Genomic DNA, 19,395 nt, shown 5'->3' on the forward strand with positions numbered 1-19,395 from the left:
ATTTTCCCGTCGTATCTGATCCTTCGTGCATATTTTCTTTGGTATACACCAACGCTGATAAAAATTTATTCGTTTTTTGGAGTGGGTTACTTAGATTATAGTTTGTTTTTCTTATCTGCACTGATTATTTTTTGTTTGATCCCCAAGTTTTCTTGTAATATTTTTTTATTGTTGAGATGGCACCCCAACAGAATCTGAACTATTCCTGACGTCACTTCCGGTAACCATTTTTTGCGATCAAGCAGTCCAGATCTGAGACTCAGAGGGAGTGAGTCGTAACCTTACTTTGTTCTTTCAGTTGTGGAGAATCCCACTCAACCAATATAGGTTTCTATATTTTCTGTTAATATATATTTTATTTGAAAGTTTTCAAACCTTCTCGTTCTTCCGTCAATATTTAAACTACAACATTTATATATTTTTCGTTGTCTTTTAATATTTACATGCATATTTACTATTTATTTTTAATGTGAATCGTCAGTCTCATCTGGTTATATGACTAGGCTTTCACATTTGAAGCGGTCGCTCGCTTAACAACTTTTTAAAACTTTTTATATCACATAGAAATCGTAATATCTCACACTTAACAACGAAGCTCGCCTGTCTATTTAATTTGCTCGATTTTGAGAAGATAAATATTCAATATTTGTCGCTCGCCGCATGTGGGTTAGTCTTTTTCCTATAACATCTTAGGGGGGGCGTTCAGCAGTAAATGAATACTATCCCGCAGTTGACCTCATTAACTCATTATAACGGGCACCTGCTAAATCCAACTACTGAAATAAATTCAAACGTCTTTCCGTTAGCATCTCGCGGTGGGGCAATCGTTAACATCGCACTTTTTTTTCACACTTTAATTTACAACTTTGCCTCAAGGGTTCGGTTTCGATCCTCATACTTACTTTTTTTTAACCCCCCCCAAACACCCGGGCAACGCCGGGTACCCCTCGCTAGTGATATAATAAACAACATTTTAAAAAAAATGTTACTTAATGTCCCCTTGCGAAGCACTCAAAAATACATGATGGTGATCAAGGTTAATTTGATTAATCATGATGAATATCTCACTTCTGTAATAGTAAAAGAAAACGAAGCTTTTGTGTTACTTTCAAATCTGCTCGAGTGTCTTACTTTTTATCATTACTAATATTCCTTGGTTTTCCTATTTACTTGCTTCCCCACAAAAGCAGAGTTAGACACAAGGTAGGTTTTTAATATGGGGAAAATCCAGCTCCCCCAAACGGGCACTATAGATATAAACAAAAATCAAACTTATTTCAGTCACGAAGGAGTTCTCCTCCACTGTCTGAGGACATAAAAGAGGAACTATAGTATCAAAACAGATACTACAATCTGATTTTGACCCGAAGATCAGGTCAGAATTAAAACAATTTGTTCTCAGTGGCTGTTAGATAATTTCAATCACTGAATTTAAGTTAATAACCAAAACAGCAAATATCAGAAGATTATCTCGTCTCTTTTAGTCTGCTCCACTTTTATTTTCAACCATTTCGTGTTACAGGAACCGTTACTGATTTTTATTTAATAATGATTGTTATTTGGTGAAGAGTAAGGATGGCCGATACGGTGGTTTGGTGGTTTGATTAGAAATTAGGTTAAATAATATAGCCTTGGAGGAATTGAAAATGAGGTTGTAATCGGATATGTGGGAGAAAATGATGTTTTACCACGTGATCAAACTGTTCTCTTTGCTGTTATCAAGCCCAGATCGATCCATTCTATATATATAGTTAAATATGATGAGAAATTTTCTTTATTAAAAATGTTATGATTTTTTCCTACATTTTTTCTGCGTAGATTATAGCTGTCTTTCATTGCATTCTACATTGACTCTAACGATTCCTCATTTTTTTCATCGTATATATACTGATGTTCATACAGACATACAAACATATATATACATATACATATATATGCATATATTGACAGCAAGTCATTATCTAACGACGTCTGATTGAACACGACAGAGCTATTCTTTTTTCTCGATTTTTCTGGATATCGTTTCAATTAGCCAAGCGCCTTTTTTTTAATTTTAGGTGGCATGTTGTATATAATGGCGGCCAAAAGATTTTGTTGGGCCATATTCTTCTTAAGCGCTACATCCGATCGTCGTCAGGAGCAATTGTTATTTTTCTCGTTTTCTTTTTCTTTGAGACTTAGTGTATTTATAGTTATTTATAAAAAAATTAGAATAACTCTGTCCTGTCCAATCAGACATGCTTGAATATATATATATATATATATATATATATATATATATGCTTTATTTTCAAATCAAAACTTTCACTTTCTTAGGTCTATCACCAAATAACGAGAAATATTATTTTAAGTTTGATGTAATTGTTTCTGTACGTTTATTCATTTTACTTTCCTTTATCAACATATTTTTCGTATGCAAGTATTATTCTTATTTCTTACTATTATAATTTTTAGGTGATTGTAATTTTGAGAAAGGCTGGTGCACTTGGAATAACAACCGTACTGACGACTTCGATTGGCAAATGGGGACTGGCCACCTGGGAATGTTCGGAGCACCATATCAAGACCATACAACAAACTCTGTAGAAGGTATGTATATTAATTTAAATATATTTTAATCAACAGCGAGATTTATTATAAAATGTTATTATTTATTGTTCAAATAATTTACAAAAATGATTTCCTTATTAATACCTGGATTTCTTTCATCTGATCATCTTGAAACTAGGAGAATTTCCACATGTTTGTATTCCAGAATGATTCATCGGTCTTTTTTGAAAGGAAACGCGTGGATAACTGATTAAAGGTACTTAGCCAGTTAACTTCAGAATTTAGATCTTTATGATAATAGAATATGCCAGAAATTTTCTATGATTCTAGGATGATCTAATGGACGAAAACTGGATGTCTTCATCGGACGCACTAATATATTGCATTTAACAAATGAATACTCTTTGGTCTTGTGTTATATTGTGGGTGTCGTGGAAAACGCCGGATACTAGACCGTCGGCGAGTGTAAATATTTGTGAATAGAAAAATATTTCGATGGCAAAAAGCATGGTATCGAAACGAATTTGGTATCTTAGAGCAATAAAATATCCATGTTAAAAATTTATATAATGATTCTATAATTTTTAACATAGATAAAATTTATTTAATAGATCTAAACGAAAACAAAGATCAAGGATTAGTAACGTGACATAACAAACAGAGAGGGAATATGATACGATAGGCAAGCAGGCATTTAGAGTGGTTGAGTTGAATAGACGGGAAAGTGATAGCTTGTTACCAGAGTAGGTAGCTTACGGATAATAGTCTCTGTACGCTGAAGCTATCGACCGCATGAAATAGCGAAAATATAATTACAAAAAAGCATTCAATTCCAAAGAGAGGACATAAGGAAATAAATATAATCCGAGTGTCGATTGTCGTTGCCTCGAATGAATCAACTTTCCAGTTTTTAGAGACTCGTCAATGAAGACCAACCGATGAACGAAGGTATGTTCTCCTTTTGGCCTGAATAACTCCCCAGAAGAATGTTATCCTGCTCTTGTTTAAAAAGATGTCTTTTGAGTTATTTCCAGGGTTGTTGAACTGTATATACACTTACAAACATATATGCACAAAGACACTAATTCTTTATAATAAATAGATTTTCCCTCCAAATTATTCTTCATTTAACGAAACCGATAATAAAAAAATGTACACAATTTATATCGCATTATGTTCAAGCCACTAAACTGCAGTTTTACCAGACATCGTATCAAAAGATTTGACTTCAATTGTCTATTGTGACATTCCAACTCTGAATATTGGAAGGTTAATGCCTAGCCATAGAGTCATTAACAAAATGAAACCATTTTGTTGTTTTAATCTACTTAAACGCGCTGTAGTTCGGCCAAGAGATACAAAGTTAAATTGTCTGCAATAACTCTTTGCGTTGATCGAGAAAAGTCTGATTGTTTAAGATGAATAAACATAAAAAAGCTGATTTTTATTTTAAAAAAATGAATATAAAATGCGTACGATGTTTTCACTAAAGAAACACACCTGATTTACTTGTATGTATTTATTAACTAATGTAGTTTCTTACGGATATAGACAACGTTCAGATGATTATAAAATGCTGTTCACTCGACTAATAATATAACATGTTTGACTGGACAGTGAACGCAAAAATCTGTTCCTAATGTCATTTGTAAGTACTTTTAATTTTGATTGATGAATCTTAAATCTGACAAAGATGACGGGTCATATCGATTTGCTGCCTTCGTTATAGGAAACCACATAATAACGAGGACGACATATTCACCTTGGAGGATAACGGAGCGACAGTAATGCAGTATCTGGTTCAATAAGTATAACGGAGAAGAATTGTTGTTATATCTGGTTGTATGAAGCAAAGAGAACTCTTTTAGTTTGTCTTGATCAAATACAAAATAGTCAAAAAGTTATGAAACCAATAAAACAAAACCATTTAGTATGGCTGGGTGCGCGGACATCCTTACTATTATTTAGGCTTTGGGTACAATTGTCACGTAAAGTATTTGTTTGGTAGGAGACAGACACGTAGCCGTCTCTTCAGCTTGATGTTAAAGTCTTCAACGAAAGATAAATTCGGGAAGACTATGATACAACAGTGCGGCGAAGGTGCCTCACACGCAATGAATGATTAGATATATCAATCATTCACCGTCTAAAAACAAACTTTCGCAAAAGAAAATTGATCGCAATCATAGAACTGGTACAACTTCAGAATCGCTTTGCTTAAAAAGCGTTTATGTACCTTAAAGATATGCATTACTAATGTGTTGTTGCTATACTTAAAATGACGACAAACACTCATGTATACAGATATAATATCATTTTTTAGTTGACGATGATCAATTGGGGGTTAGTTAGTAAGTAGTGCACTCAGGGATTGGCAGGGCACTTTTCTCTGATATCGAATTCGAGAAAAGTATTCTGCCAATCCCTATATTCACTAGTTCCTAACTAACCCAAGATTGACCATCGGCCCTCGATTATCGATCTTAATTTCGGTTTTTATTATATAATAATCAGTGACACTGCACATGCATCTGCAAATGCCTATTCTGGAATTTCGCATTCTCTGTTAATTTACCGGTATTAATCTCTTTGGATAGCATAACATTTGCGAGAGGTTTTGAATCAATCAACAATTATTTTATTGTCGACAATCGACCATGATTTTTCATTTTTTGATATCACTCATTTTTAGTTTCTTCCGATCATATGCGTGTCTATGTTAAGTATGTTTTATTCCTGTCGGGAAAAAAGAATTCCAGTACACTCGATCCGTATATGCAACACAAAATAGAGGAGATGCATTTTATATTTTTCTATCTAAATATTTATATACTAGCTGGACCCGTGGAAATTCTACAGGAGGACGCATTCATATGTAATATACTGATGTTGGCATTCTGTAGTTGTTCAGTGCAAATAAAGCCACTGATATTTTTGTAGCTTTTTTGTTAAAACTGCAAAAGTATTTATCTACGCTAGTACGAACGCACGGCGAAGCCCGGTCGTAAAGTACGCTTAAATATAATATGTTAATTCATGCAGATTTCGTATATATTATGACTTAAGTGTCATCAGCTATAATCGAAACTGAAACGAAAACTTATGAAGAATTCTTCATAAAATTATTTATGACAAGAAATGGAAGTACATAACAATTAAACGACCCGGATGTAAGCGTGACACACAAAAGAACACACCCGCTATCGTATTAATATATAGATAATATTTACTTTTACCAAACCTTACTTAACTTTAAGTCAAAAAATGTCATTGTTTATGGAATACAAAATTCCCAAAATTAACTGTTTAAAGCCAAAGAGTGAGGAATCTTTTTCAATGAATAAAAATATTTATTTATTAAAATTAAATTCGATATTTCCATTCATAACAGGATCTTCATCTGAAAATACATTTTTCTTTTTTTTATTAGCATTACCATCGCCATGATACGTAAAAAAAGGGGAAAAACTGTATTTTCCAGATTAAGATTCTGTTGTGAATCGCAAGATCGAATTTAATTTTAATAAATATTTATGTTTATTTATTGAAAAAGATTCTTCACTAGTTTTGGCTTTAAACCGTTAATTATTTGAGTTTTGCATTTTATATCAATAATGCTCACTATAAACGGTAGGCTTTCTCTTATGTAATTTATTTTTTATTGTTCCTTACAGGTCATTTCATCTTCCTCCAAGCGACATTCCCAATCAAAGTAAGAGCTCGGGCTGTTCTTGACAGTGAAATGTTTACCGAAATGTCCCATACGTGCGGGACTTTCTGGTATTTCATGAAAGAAGCCAACACAGCCAGGCTGAATGTTTACGTTGTTACTTCTCGATCGAAAGAATTGAGATGGACGTTGGACAGTAGTCAAAAACGAGACACATGGATGTATGCTCGCTTCCCGATTCGTCACGGGCAACAACCTTTCAAGGTAAACGTTAAAGAGAATTCTTTTTTCTTTCGGGATAAAATAAGAAATTAAAACCTTTTTTTTTTATTTTGACGCGCGTAGAAATATTATTTTAGCAATGATGAACCGTCTATGTAATAATGCGAAGTTCTCACAGCATATTAGATGTGTGCCAGCCCCTTCAAAAAAAAAACTCGTTTCTTATCGTTAATGGTAGCCGAATGGAATGGGTCCTTGCTAATGAAGCCAGCGATGGCTTCTGTTGCCGGGTTCGGATCTATCGGCTGGTGTTAATCGTGATTTTCGATCTTACAAATATTATTAGATGTAATATTTTATATAAGACAATCCCAGCTAAATAAAATTGGTCAATGTACAAGATAGAGCAAATGAATCAAAATTTAGGTATTTAAATTTTTTGATTCGAAAAAATAATTTTCAAATATAGAATTTTTTGTGTTTGAAAACAAAAAATACAGTTGAATAAATCTATTTCCTTGACCCATGAGTTTTCGATGCTTGTTCATCTCCTCAGAAGAAAAATATTAGCAAATGTTTTTTTTATTGGTTTGCACCTTATTTACTGGAAGCAATAAACTTAGAAAATTAAAAGTTTTAAAAGTTTTTAAAAGATTTTAGATACATGGAATAAGGAAAATGGACATTGCGACAGAAAAAAATATTGTAATTTAAAACCAAAATGCAAAAATAGGAAACATTGAAAACGTATGGGTAAAGGAAATAGATTTATTCAATTTTATTCTCTCTTTTCTAAACTTGACGAATCTACCTTTTCAAACCATAAAACTTAAACACACACACACACACACACACACATATATATATAATATATATATATAATTTTAACAAAGCAAAACTTATCAATGTAAGAAAAGCTCAACACTATTAAGAGGAGCAAACGATAATTTTAAATGAAAGATGAGGAAAGAGCTATATATAACTCTATTAGATCATTAGAAAAATAAGTAACAGAAAAAATAAGAAAAAAATCTTTTCAGGCCATGGCATTTCAGAACTAAATGCTTCTTATCAGAAGGGGAGAAGAACCAGAGGTTTTATTTCTGATTTTTGCTACGTAAGCTTGCCGTGATGGTATCCTTAGCGAGTATGAAATTCCTACTTGTGAGACATCGATTTGGGTTATAGCTGATCGTGATGACTACATTCATTTTTTGATACGAAGTAGATTCATACTACTGTCCGGATTTTCTCCGCGGTTTGCTTGATTTGGGATAGTTAATGAACTTTCCTGAGTGTGTGACGGTTTGTTCAGTTGGCAGAGTACTCGCTTCACATACAAGAGGCTCGGGTTTCGAATTTTAAGTTCGGATGGGTTCAACTGATGAGCTCAATTGAGCTTCCGGTTTGTTATCTCTCATGGCTCTTATGAGCTGCGACGTTGTCTGGCTGTGGAAATAAGTGCAAAGTCTCGCACATTCTGAAGGTTATAAATATTTTTTCGGGTCTTTGACTTCCGGTTTGTTGGCTGTCATGGCTCTTGTGAGCTGCGACGTTGTTTGGCTGTGGAAATAATTATATATATATATAATTATATATATATATATATATATATATATATATATATATATATATATATATAGAGAGAGAGAGAGAGAGAGAGAGATAGAGGCCACTATGAAATAATGGGGATCATCAAGAAGAGACAATAATAAAAAAGAAAGGAAAGAAGGGAAGAGAAAGTGGAGAATGAAGAAGAGATAGAAACTGTAAATAGAGGATAATGAAATTCATATATCACTACACTTATATAAAAGTCACCTTGTGTGTGAGAGAGAGTTCCGTCCTCATAGGTTCCGAAACGGCTAAACTTATCGTTTAGCAAATTTCACACAAATATAATTCATATATCCGGCAGTGCTCTTAGATATGTACACAAATTCATCCGTTAGGTATCTAAAATCGAAAAAAATGTGATCTTAATAAATAATCTTTCTCTCTTATAGATAAAAAAGAATATTTTTACAGGGGAATGTTTGTTATTACACTGGCCAAGGAAAATAATAAAAAAAATTCAGCGAATCATTTCTTCTTAATAAACAATTTTTTGCCATCTGGAGATATAGCTAGGTGGTAAGGCATTCGACTATAGATCTAATAACCCCCATGCTGAAGCCCGCTGTACCTTACCATTTTTTAAATTTTTGCTTATTTATGAGTTCAATTTACGATAAAAGAAGAGGTACCATTAAAAATCCTCGCAAGTCATTTCTACGGTTGCATATTTAAATACTAAACATAATCAGAAGTGACTTTTCCAGGACATTCATCGTCAAGGCCAAATATCAGCTGGCGTATTATTGTAAACAAATACAGGCGGAATTTGATGACCAACATCATATATAATTATTTATTTCTTTTTAAAAAAAATATTTTATTTATTTATTTATTTATTTTATTTTATTTTTTGGCGAATTAGTTCCCCGGGCAGATTATTCCTCGTAATGTATAATAATCAATAGAGGATTGATCTTATGAGAATGTGTACGTAATCGGCATGAATTAATATATCATTTTTAAGTATATTGTACGACCGGGCAACGCCGAGTGTCTAGCTAATAAATAGATAAAAAAAGATCTGAAATTGAGGAAAATAGGATGTTGTTGTTGTTATTATTATTATTATTATTATGATGATGATGATGATGATGATGATGATGATGATGATGATGATGATGATGATGATAATAACAATAATAATAATAAAGGCAGCAGATTTATTAAGATAAACACTGAAAAAAATACAAATACCATAATTTGGTTAGTTTTTCTTTCTTGCCTTGACAGGGTATAAAATCATCTTCGGAATCTAGTGGACGAGGCTTTTTTTGACTCTCTTTTCCTTTTTCTCACACAGAAACCTATTTTCGCTCTATCTTTATTTTCTATGATAGATGTATGACTGCGTTTCAATCTATGGTCTCTCACTGTAAAAAAAATCACAAAAATAAACGTATCTAGCTACAACAAATGTGAAACGATTTCCCTTACTCTCTGTATATGCCTAAAAATAAAATTCCATGAGTGAACGTTCTGTCCTAAAACTGTCTGTCCGTGGAATCAACTTCCGCGGAATTGCTTCCCGGCTACCTATAGCATAGTCGTTTTGAAATCCAATGTAAATACGCGCCTGTTCAACCGTCTTCGTTTATAATAAAACCTTTTTCCCTTTTTTTCTCATCATTTCTGAATGGCACGGTGTTGTCTCAGCGTTTACCTAATATTCATTAACACGTATCTTAGAGTGCCTTCCGAAATTTTATAAGCGAGTAAAAAAAGTGACAATAAATAGTATATATTATTCAAATGTTGTTGCATATCTATTTATATCTATGTATTCATCTAACTATTATACTTTTTTTACATGGGGATCACCACTTATTAAGGCCCGTAAGCCACTCTGGGATAAGAGTTATTTTGTGTACAATAATCGATGGGATAATATCGTAGTAATAGTTGGTATTGAAGATTTGATAAAGCGTCTTACTTAAGGGGGCGATTAATCAGGAATTTGTTTATGTTGGACTTGAAGACATCCAAGTTGTAGTCAGGTGGGAAACAGGCAAACGGAAGAGAATTCCACAGGCGTGCACTTCTCAGAAAAAAAATATGTTAATGGAATCTTCGTTTTGATTTAGGCACAGATAAAGAGTGGGGGAAATTACTGACAGTGGTTTTAGCTAGACGGGTGTTTATCCTGAAGGATTGGCGAGGGGAGACCAGAGATTGGAGCTCGGACGAGCACTAGCCATGGAAATAATGTACAAACAAAGATAGGCTCGCAACGTCTCTTCTGTTAGAGAGAGGTTGGAGGGAAGATAAAAGGGCATTCCCCACTAAACCCCGAAGTCTATTTTATACTTTGTCAAGGAAGGATAGGCTGTTTTTTTGAAGCTCCAGCCCAGATGTGGCAGCGGTACTCCATCTTTGGACGTACTTGGCTTTTATAGAGATAGAGAATTGCATCAGTAGTGAGATATCTTCTGGAGCGGTAGAAGGGTCCTACCATTTTCCCAGCCGCCCGGGCAACAGACTTTATATACGTGTTCCATTTCAGATCAGGAGTAAAGGTCAAACCCAGGAGCTTGTCAAAACATGAAGCCTCCCGAAGGCGAGAGCCATCTATTTCAATTGATGCTAGATGAGGAACAGAGCGTTGATGATGTAAAGTTAGGAGCTTGGTTTTAGATGCATTAAAAGTAACCAGCCATCTTTTCCCCCACTGAACAACGCGCTCAAAATCAGAGGAGAGGGAATCAGAGAGAGCTTTGTCATTTACGGTCTTTGATGTGTTGCCGTAGATGGTCGTGTCATCAGTATAGATGTCAACGAATGAATTTAGTATGTGTTTTGGGAGATCATTGATGTAGATTAGGAAGAGAGTTGGGCCCAGGATGGACCCCTGGGGGACTCCAGCATTAATACTGTGGGCCTCAGATTTCTGCCCATCAACCACTACTCTTATGAACCTATCAGAGAGAAATGATTTAATGATTGAGAAAACATTTCCAGTTATACCGTAGCTGGAAATCTTAAGTAGGTCCTTATGCTATACCTTATCGAATGGCTTTGATATGTCAAGAGAAATTGCCCTAGAAAGGAAGCCGTTGTCGAGAGATTCACTAATCCTATGGGATATAACTGTTAGCACATCAGCTGTAGATCTAGCAGAACGGAAACCATATTGCATGTCACTAAGTTTTTTTGTCCCCCAAACAAAGGAGCGATTTAACCTAGTAATTCATTCCCGTTCGTTCATTCGTTTGTTATTCGCTCTTTTTTAATAACCCCTCCTCAATTTTTTTTAAATTTTGCACAAACATTAGTCCTGCTGAAAGTAAATTTATGCCAGAACGAATTTTCTAGGATAACTCATGTTGCCCAATAAGGGGCCATTAGAGAGGTTAAATTGCCCTTAAATCCTTCATTCGTTCATTTGTTCGCACTACTCTCAATAACCAAGCCTTGGACTTTTGGAAAATTTGCACAAACATTAGTCATGGAGAAAGTAAATCTTTCACTCGTAGAGAGAGATCTCACATGTTCGGCTTGTTTAATTCGGATTTAAAAGGTTAAATAAAATAAATTAATTATTAATCTATTTCTCGCTTAGTAAATAATAAATTTTATTTTACAATAGCCTTTATTTATTTATTTATATTTACTTTTTTTTTTGCTTATTTTTGTGTATTTGGTATTTACTAGTAAGGCACTTCTACAAAAGGTCTTAATCGTATCGTTCTATTCTTTTTTCAGGTCGTAATAGAAGGCATAAAAGGAGCCGGAAACCGTATTAGCATTGCAGTCGATGACATCGTTCTAAACAATAGGCAATGCGCAGGTAAGTCAAAATTCATAGAAGAAAATAAAGAACGATTGATTCTTATTTCTGTGGATATTTTAAACAATTTATTTTATATAGTCGACAATTACAATTTAAAAATAATAATAAAAACATTGCATTATATGAAACTCTTTAACGGTTTACTATTTTTAATAATAGAAATTACCTATATATAATATAACTTATTACCTATATCTAATATAACCTAAATGAAAGTTTGAAATACATATACTAGCTTGTATAATGCTGTAAAATAAAAGACCAAATAAATATTATTTTCAATATTTATGAGACAAATCCAATCAAGTAAAGAAGCTCAATATACGAGATAGATTTCTGTTTTGTTAATGTTTTACTTGCTAAGGGAACTTAAGCAATTACACAAGTTACTCTTTCGCATAAAAAGCTGAATGTATTTTCCAAATCCTCGACCTCGCGCGCGCGTGTGTGTGTGCTGTAGTTTTCTTCTTCATCTTGTTCTTGTTTTCGTTACGTTATGTATCGTCTTGTCTATCACCGTGTGTGCGAGCACTGGTTTACAATGCACAAAAAAGCTACAAAGGTTCATAAGAAATAACGCAAACCCTGATAGAACAGACATGCTACGAGAGTTTGTGATACTAAGCGTAGAAAAGGGTACCTCAAGCATTGTCTGTTGATGGCTGTCTCTCGAGACATCATCGCTAATCGTTTGATCAGTTCATTTGATTTGCTCAAGCACTGCCGAACTACGACGTATTCTACGCGTCTACCATCATCTCCCCCCGTCCGAAAACTGACACAAAAACTATTGAGCAACAACAAATTATCGTACCTCTCGCTTTCATTTTTTAAGTTATTTAATCCTCACATTTCCATAAAATAAATATACTGAATACTCAGTATATTAACTTCGAACGGAAATCCTAAACGACTAGTGTTTGTCTCAGAGTGCAGGTGATTTATCGATCGTCCCATGTTTTCTGTGAATCATATCCTGACATTGATCTGTAAAGTAACTTATTTTACTTCCGGTAACTTTTTCTTTCGTTTTTGTAAGTAATTTCCACCTATAGTATTGGGTCATAGTTTATTATACTTACGAAAGCTTTTTTTTTTTTGAAAACATAACTTAATGTCCAACGACTCTGGAAGACACAATCCATAGTACCACATAATTGTTTTATAATCGATTTTTAACCTTAATGGAAAAAAAAACATATTCTCTTAGTGTTTATGAAATAGTAATATTTTATCAGAAAACAATATCAAAAACTCTTCATTAAAATAGACATATGCTCATATTTATTCATTTATTTTATCAATGTTTACCCTTTAATGAGCCACACTGCATACTTATATTTTGTATTAAACTAATATATCGTTTTCAGTGATCGATTCTGTTTATTTTCCTTTTTATTGTGTACAGTGTTTCCAGATTTTGCTACGCCAACTTCCACGCCAACAGTAACCCCAACGGCTAATCCCACAAGTCATCAAATAGAAACTACGCCTGGTACGTACATATAATATACCACAATAAATATCTACATTAAAATACTGATATTTTTCTGTCCGTGTTGCTGCTAGGCTCCACACCGAATGGAAAAAAAATTGCACTGAATTTGCCCTTGAGATTCTGATGCGTAAACATGTCCTCTACTACTACTACTACTACTACTACTACTACTACTACTACTACTGATTCTACTACTACGTGTGTAGGTTTCAAGAAACTAGCGGGGGTACCCGGCGTTTCCCGGGTGTGGTGAGGTAGGTGGGGGTAAATAAAAACAAAATGGAAAATAAAGAATACGCCAACGTAATAATGCTGTTTAAATATTATAACATTTTTTTAATCGGAAAAACAAAAAGAAACAGCGAACGTGATGCAAAATAAAGAATAAGCGAACGAAAAAGTTCTTTAAAAATCGGAAAAACAAAAACAAAAGAAAATAGCGAACGTGATGGAAAAATATAAAAAAATAAGGAAAAAAAAGAAGGCATAAATAATCCTGTTTCAATATTAAAACTTAAAATAAAAATTAAAATCGAAAAAAATATATATCTGATATCTCGCCTCCAACGCGTAATCTTAAGATAACGAAGCTGCAACTATAATGACTGATCTATGATCGCGTGAGCGAAGTTAGGCTGGTTTTTTTTTTAATATTTAAACTAATTAAAAACAGAACGTTTTTTTTTGCATATGCGTGTTTGGCTAAATTGTCATGAAGGAAAGATTTTTTGTTACCCCTCCCTGTAGAAAAGTGTCCAGTTGAGGGTGAAGGAATTAATTTTTTTAGCCAATTCTTCGATATTTGTCGTCCGAAGGGCTGAGCTTAAAAAAATTTGAAATCTCGTGAAAATTCGTCGCCTCTGTGGAAAGATTTAGGCAGACATAAAGCATACATACATACATTTAAACAGAATTTTGCCCTTTTTATTATAGATAATAATATATTGTAGAGAATTATGCTAACGTCATTATAATGACTACTTTTAGTAGAATAATTATTCTATTGATAATAATAATTTTAATGACAATTTGATAAAGACTCTTTAGGTGAATTAAAAATTCCCTACAATACACAGTACTCGTAATAATCTCTGGATTAAGATTTATACAAGAATATATAATTTTCACCTCCAATGAAATAGAAGATAAATTGCCATTTTCATGTGTAAATATTTTACAAGAATTATTTACTCATGAAATTAATGATTAATAAAATATTCTATATTTTCAGTTCCGACTCCATTTGATTGTACGTTCGAAAAAGGAATGTGTCTTTGGAAACAAGATACAACGGATAATTTTGATTGGATAAGAAGTCAGGGACCAATGGGATCTAACTTTACTGGACCTCTAAAAGACCACACTTTAGGAACAGGTAAATTATGATATTTCGAATAATCCTTGCAACGAATTGAAATAGTTCTTTCATTGACGTTTCAGAAGATAAACAAAGCAATTATCACTTCATTCGTTTGGAATGTGCATACCGGATTTTGAATTTTGCATTTTATTATGCTGACGAATGATCATGGAAGAAATCCCCTGAACAAAAACCAGCACCAAAATGAAATAACCGCAGAAGCGAACCTGTACAAAGAATAAAATTAACAAGAGTGAATAATTGAAGTGTAAAACATAGACTTTTATATCCCATTTCATTCCAATAAAGGAATACATATATACATATATATTTGTATATTTTGGCAGCGAGTCATTATTCAAGCACGTCTGATTGAACACGAGGGATACATTTTTTTTTCATTTTCTGGATATCTTTTCAATTTGCCGAGCAATGCTTTATTTTTTTTTTCAGCTGGCATGTTATATATAATAGCATCCAAAAGTTGTTGCTCAGCCATATTCCTCTCAAGCGCTTTCTATCTGTGCATCCGATCGTCGTCAGGAGCGATTGTTGTTGTTATTGTTTTCATTTTCTTTTTCTTTGAGGCTTGAGATATTTATATTTTTTTTTGTTTGTTTTTTTTTTGTTTTAAATTTAGCACCGAGACAAATATAATAACCGTATATAATAACTAAAAAGAAACTAAATAAAGTATAAAATAAGAAACGCGAAATAAAAAAATAAAAAAATAATTCGCCACTAACCATCTTGCAGCCACCTTCATAATTAATAGCCATGTTTTTTCTATTTATTTAAAAAGAAAATGCAACTTTTTTTATATATAAATCGGGGAATTGCATTCATCTGCAAAACATCTAATAAATTTGCATATTGTTTTAAACATTCATTTTAATTAATTTCTTATTAGTTTTTTTTTTTTCGGTTTTCTGATAGGATAATCATTTTCAGTTAACTATTACGTGTAATTATATTCATGCAGATATTCTATTAGCTGGTGCAAAAACAATATCGTTTTTTCACATATGTTACATTTATATATGATTTCTGAATTAAAGCATCATTAATGAATAGCCATGTGATATATCAATTTGAAGCGCGTTTTTCGCTTTATCGAATCCTCTTATGCGTTACCGTTTCAATCTCTTTCTTCATTTTTGCAGGCGTTTCGATAGCATGGACAAAATTAAAATCCGCACGATTTTCTTGTTCCAGTTCGAACTTAGCCGAAACGTTGCCGAGACAGCTCGTGATATCAATAATGCGTTTGGCCCAGAAATCACTAACGAACGTGTGGCACAACGGTGTTTTAAGAAATTTCGCAATGGTGATGAGTCCCTCGAAGATGAAGGCGGTCGCGGCCGGCCAACTGCGATTAATAACGAACATTTAAAAGCTTTAACTGAAGCAGATCCTTGCAACACAACAAAAAAGTTGCTGTTGAACTCGAGGTCGACCACTCAACAGTCGTTCGCTATTTAAAGCAAATAGGGAGACCAAAACATTTTGATAAATGGGTGCCGCATGAAGTAAACGATAATAAATAATTTTAACAAATCGTCGAGTTTGAGTTGTCTTCTACGCAACAAAAACGACCCATTTCTCGTGCGGATTGTGACGTGTGATAAGAGGTGCATCCTCTACGACAACGATGTTCGGCATATTGGTTGGATTCCGGAGAAGCTGCTCAACACTTCTCAAAGCCGAAATTGTAGGTTATGGTGCCTGTTTGGTGGTCTGCGACCGGTCTCATCCATCACAGCTTCTTGAATCCGGGCAAAACGATTACGGCGGAGAAATACTACTGACAAATTGACGAAATGCACCAGAAGCTCCAACGTATGTGCCTGAGATTTGTCAATATGAAGGGACCAATTCTCCTCCATGACAATGCTCACTCGCATGTTGCTCAACTGACCCTGCAGAAGCTGAACTAATTGGGCTACGAGACTCTGCCTCATCCGCTATATTCATCGGATCTATCGGCCACCGATTATGACTTTTTCAAGCATCTCGACAACTTCCTGTGCCAAAAAATTCTTCAAAAGCCGAGAGACCATGCCGAATCGGCGTTCAATAACTCCAGTACTCCGGATTCTTATGCGAATAGGATGAATAAGCTTGTTTCTCGCCGGCAAAAATATGTCAGTTTCAATGGTTCTTTTTTCGATTAATGAAGTTTATTAAAGATGTAAGATACGGACAGGTTTGAGAATTGTCCTAGTTCGCTAGATTAAGATCACTTTTTTTAAACAAAGTTAGAATGCCTACTATGTATTTGTTTCAATTTAGGTTATTGCTGAACACAATCTATACATATAAAGGCATCACTGAACAGCTTCAACGTTGAACCGTCAGGAAATATAAAGTGACAACGTATTGAATATCATTATGGGATATCATTATTGCACACTTATTGATTTTGTCTCGCGCTTTACTGCTGAAGTTGGGTATTTTGCTTAGTTAACTTCGGACTATTATTCTGACATTAAAACTTCCCCATTCAAATATGTTCCTCGTTATTTAATACATGCATATTTCTCATTCAATTACTCTATAAAATGCCCTCTCTAGGATGATCAGATATGACTTGTCGTTCCGACGAACGACCAACACATGTCTTATTTAGATATTATTTACTGATAGCTATTATATGCCTATTATTATGTTCTTGTTGAATATTATTATAGCAAATTTACTGTTTCTGGTGATGTCGACATGGAAATATTAATTTCGCCTTTCGTTTAAATAATGTAGAAATATCAGAATAGTCAACATCTGTTATTGTTTAACTTATTTACGGGTGTTTAAACTAGTGTACACCGTGCCTTTCTTGTGACCTCAGGCTCAATTCATCTGATAATAAAGACACTCGAACGCCGATGTTTATAAATTTTTATCTAAAGAAGTCCAGACAAATATAACGAGAGTGGCAGGTTACTTTCGTAGATGTGAGAGAAAAAAGAGAAAGAAAGACAAACATATAGAAGAAAGAACAGTTTGTCTCGCTACATACACCAACATTCTGAACGTCAAGACATTACATAGATATGTCTTTCATGCTTAAAGTCTCGCTAATCAGAAAGATAGAAAATCTGTAATCGGAAGTAATGCGGTGTTATCAAATTGATGTAAAAGCAGGCTTCCGTTGGTCTGCTCGGCTAGAGTTTCGCTGCTTGCAGCTAAATAGAACAATGTGGGAGTGACAGTTTCTATCGTAAATGTTACTTCTCATGTTGGAGGCTATAGATTTGTTGGCTTCCTGTTGTTGGATGCTAGTCTGGGCATTGTGACATGGAGAACAGGCTGTGTCGACGTGGCACATCCGCCTCTTCTTTTGACATCTCGCCCCCGGCCCCCCTGCAGGGCTGGGCAACAAAGATCAAGCAAAGACCATATGTGGGGGCAACCCACATATAAGACCATTGCTATTATATCAATCTGTTATTGATCAATGTTGAGGAAACCCGTCATACCGATTGTCACTATCCAGCTCCCCTACTCCCCGGGGAGTTGGCGCCCATTTCCCCTTCAGTCCCCACATTATAAACAACCTCGTGCCTAATTTGCACAGTGGGGAAGCAAATAAATCCAGCACATCCGACTCTTCTCCGTATCACTAGGGGATCAAAATAAAATGCATAGTGTTATAGTTTAATACCGATATCGTCGCTAGAGCTCGTAGTACCAAGTTGTAGGCAAGGACAACCTGACTTAGGGGCTCCACTCCGGATTTTGGTTCGAGGTTTTCTCCGTAAAGTCATGGTCCTAATCCATATGATATCGTGAACATTTCCATTCAAACGTGGTCCCTATTATTTAGCACGTCCATATTTCTCATTCGATTACTGTGTGAACTATTTATTTGCCCTCATATAACAATATTACGTTATTACCTGTTTCTTTTATCAAGATGAAGGTTGGTATGTTTACACTGACACTTCCCGAACCGCGAAAAAATTCGAAGAGGCGCGTCTCATCGGCCCCCTCGTTGAAGCATCACAAAATAGATGTCTCAATTTCTGGTACCGCATATACGGGTTCTACTTGGACACACTTTTTGCCAATCTGTCTACAAACGGAGTACAAGAAAAGTTATGGGAACGAAGCGGTTATCAAGGAGAATCGTGGGTGGAGGCATTTATTAACTTACCCGCTCAGCCGAATACGAAATATCAGGTGAGATTACAGGTTTTTTTTTTGATTTTATAAAATTTTCTTTTATTGTAAAGAATTTGCTTATACTACATAAAATTAACCATTGCTTGACTCATATATGTTGTTCCTACAGGGCATATTGTTATTGTAAATTAAATTGTATGCATATAGTTACGGTAAGAATGCACGTTTATAGGTTTTCCGAGGACGGCTTAATTTGTAAACAGTTCGTTTATCTTCCAATAATAATAATAATAATAATAATAATAATAATAATATGATATTACCCCATTGATTTATGTACACTCAACAACCCTTATCCTCGAGTGGCCTCAGACCCTTGATAAGTGGTGATTCCTATGTAAAAAATATAGTAATAATAATAATAATAATAATAATAATAACTCAAATGGTATAATTGTAAAGTATCCCCATGCGCTCCTGCGTTCCGCTATCCTCCCTTTATGCGTGTGTGTATGTCACCATAAATTGGTACCAAACTAAATAAGTGAGGATGGTCAAGGGGAAGCACT

At 34.3% G+C, this 19,395-nt stretch overlaps 1 protein-coding gene across 1 annotated transcript in view; it reads left to right on the forward strand.

The window, feature by feature from the left end:
- LOC145292801 (MAM and LDL-receptor class A domain-containing protein 2-like) overlaps positions 1–19,395 on the forward strand; it is a 228,899-nt gene that overhangs the window by 43,127 nt on the left and 166,377 nt on the right. The window contains exons 16-21 of the mRNA XM_080138841.1: positions 2,455–2,589; positions 6,225–6,484; positions 11,759–11,843; positions 13,255–13,341; positions 14,576–14,719; positions 18,618–18,883. Of these exons, the coding sequence (XP_079994967.1) occupies positions 2,455–2,589; positions 6,225–6,484; positions 11,759–11,843; positions 13,255–13,341; positions 14,576–14,719; positions 18,618–18,883 (977 nt within the window). The remainder of the gene's footprint in view (positions 1–2,454; positions 2,590–6,224; positions 6,485–11,758; positions 11,844–13,254; positions 13,342–14,575; positions 14,720–18,617; positions 18,884–19,395) is intronic.

Source organism: Euprymna scolopes, chromosome 14 (genome assembly GCF_053919585.1).
Source record: "Euprymna scolopes isolate OS-2025 chromosome 14, ASM5391958v1, whole genome shotgun sequence".
In the NCBI taxonomy this organism is placed as follows: Eukaryota; Metazoa; Mollusca; class Cephalopoda; order Sepiida; family Sepiolidae; genus Euprymna; species Euprymna scolopes.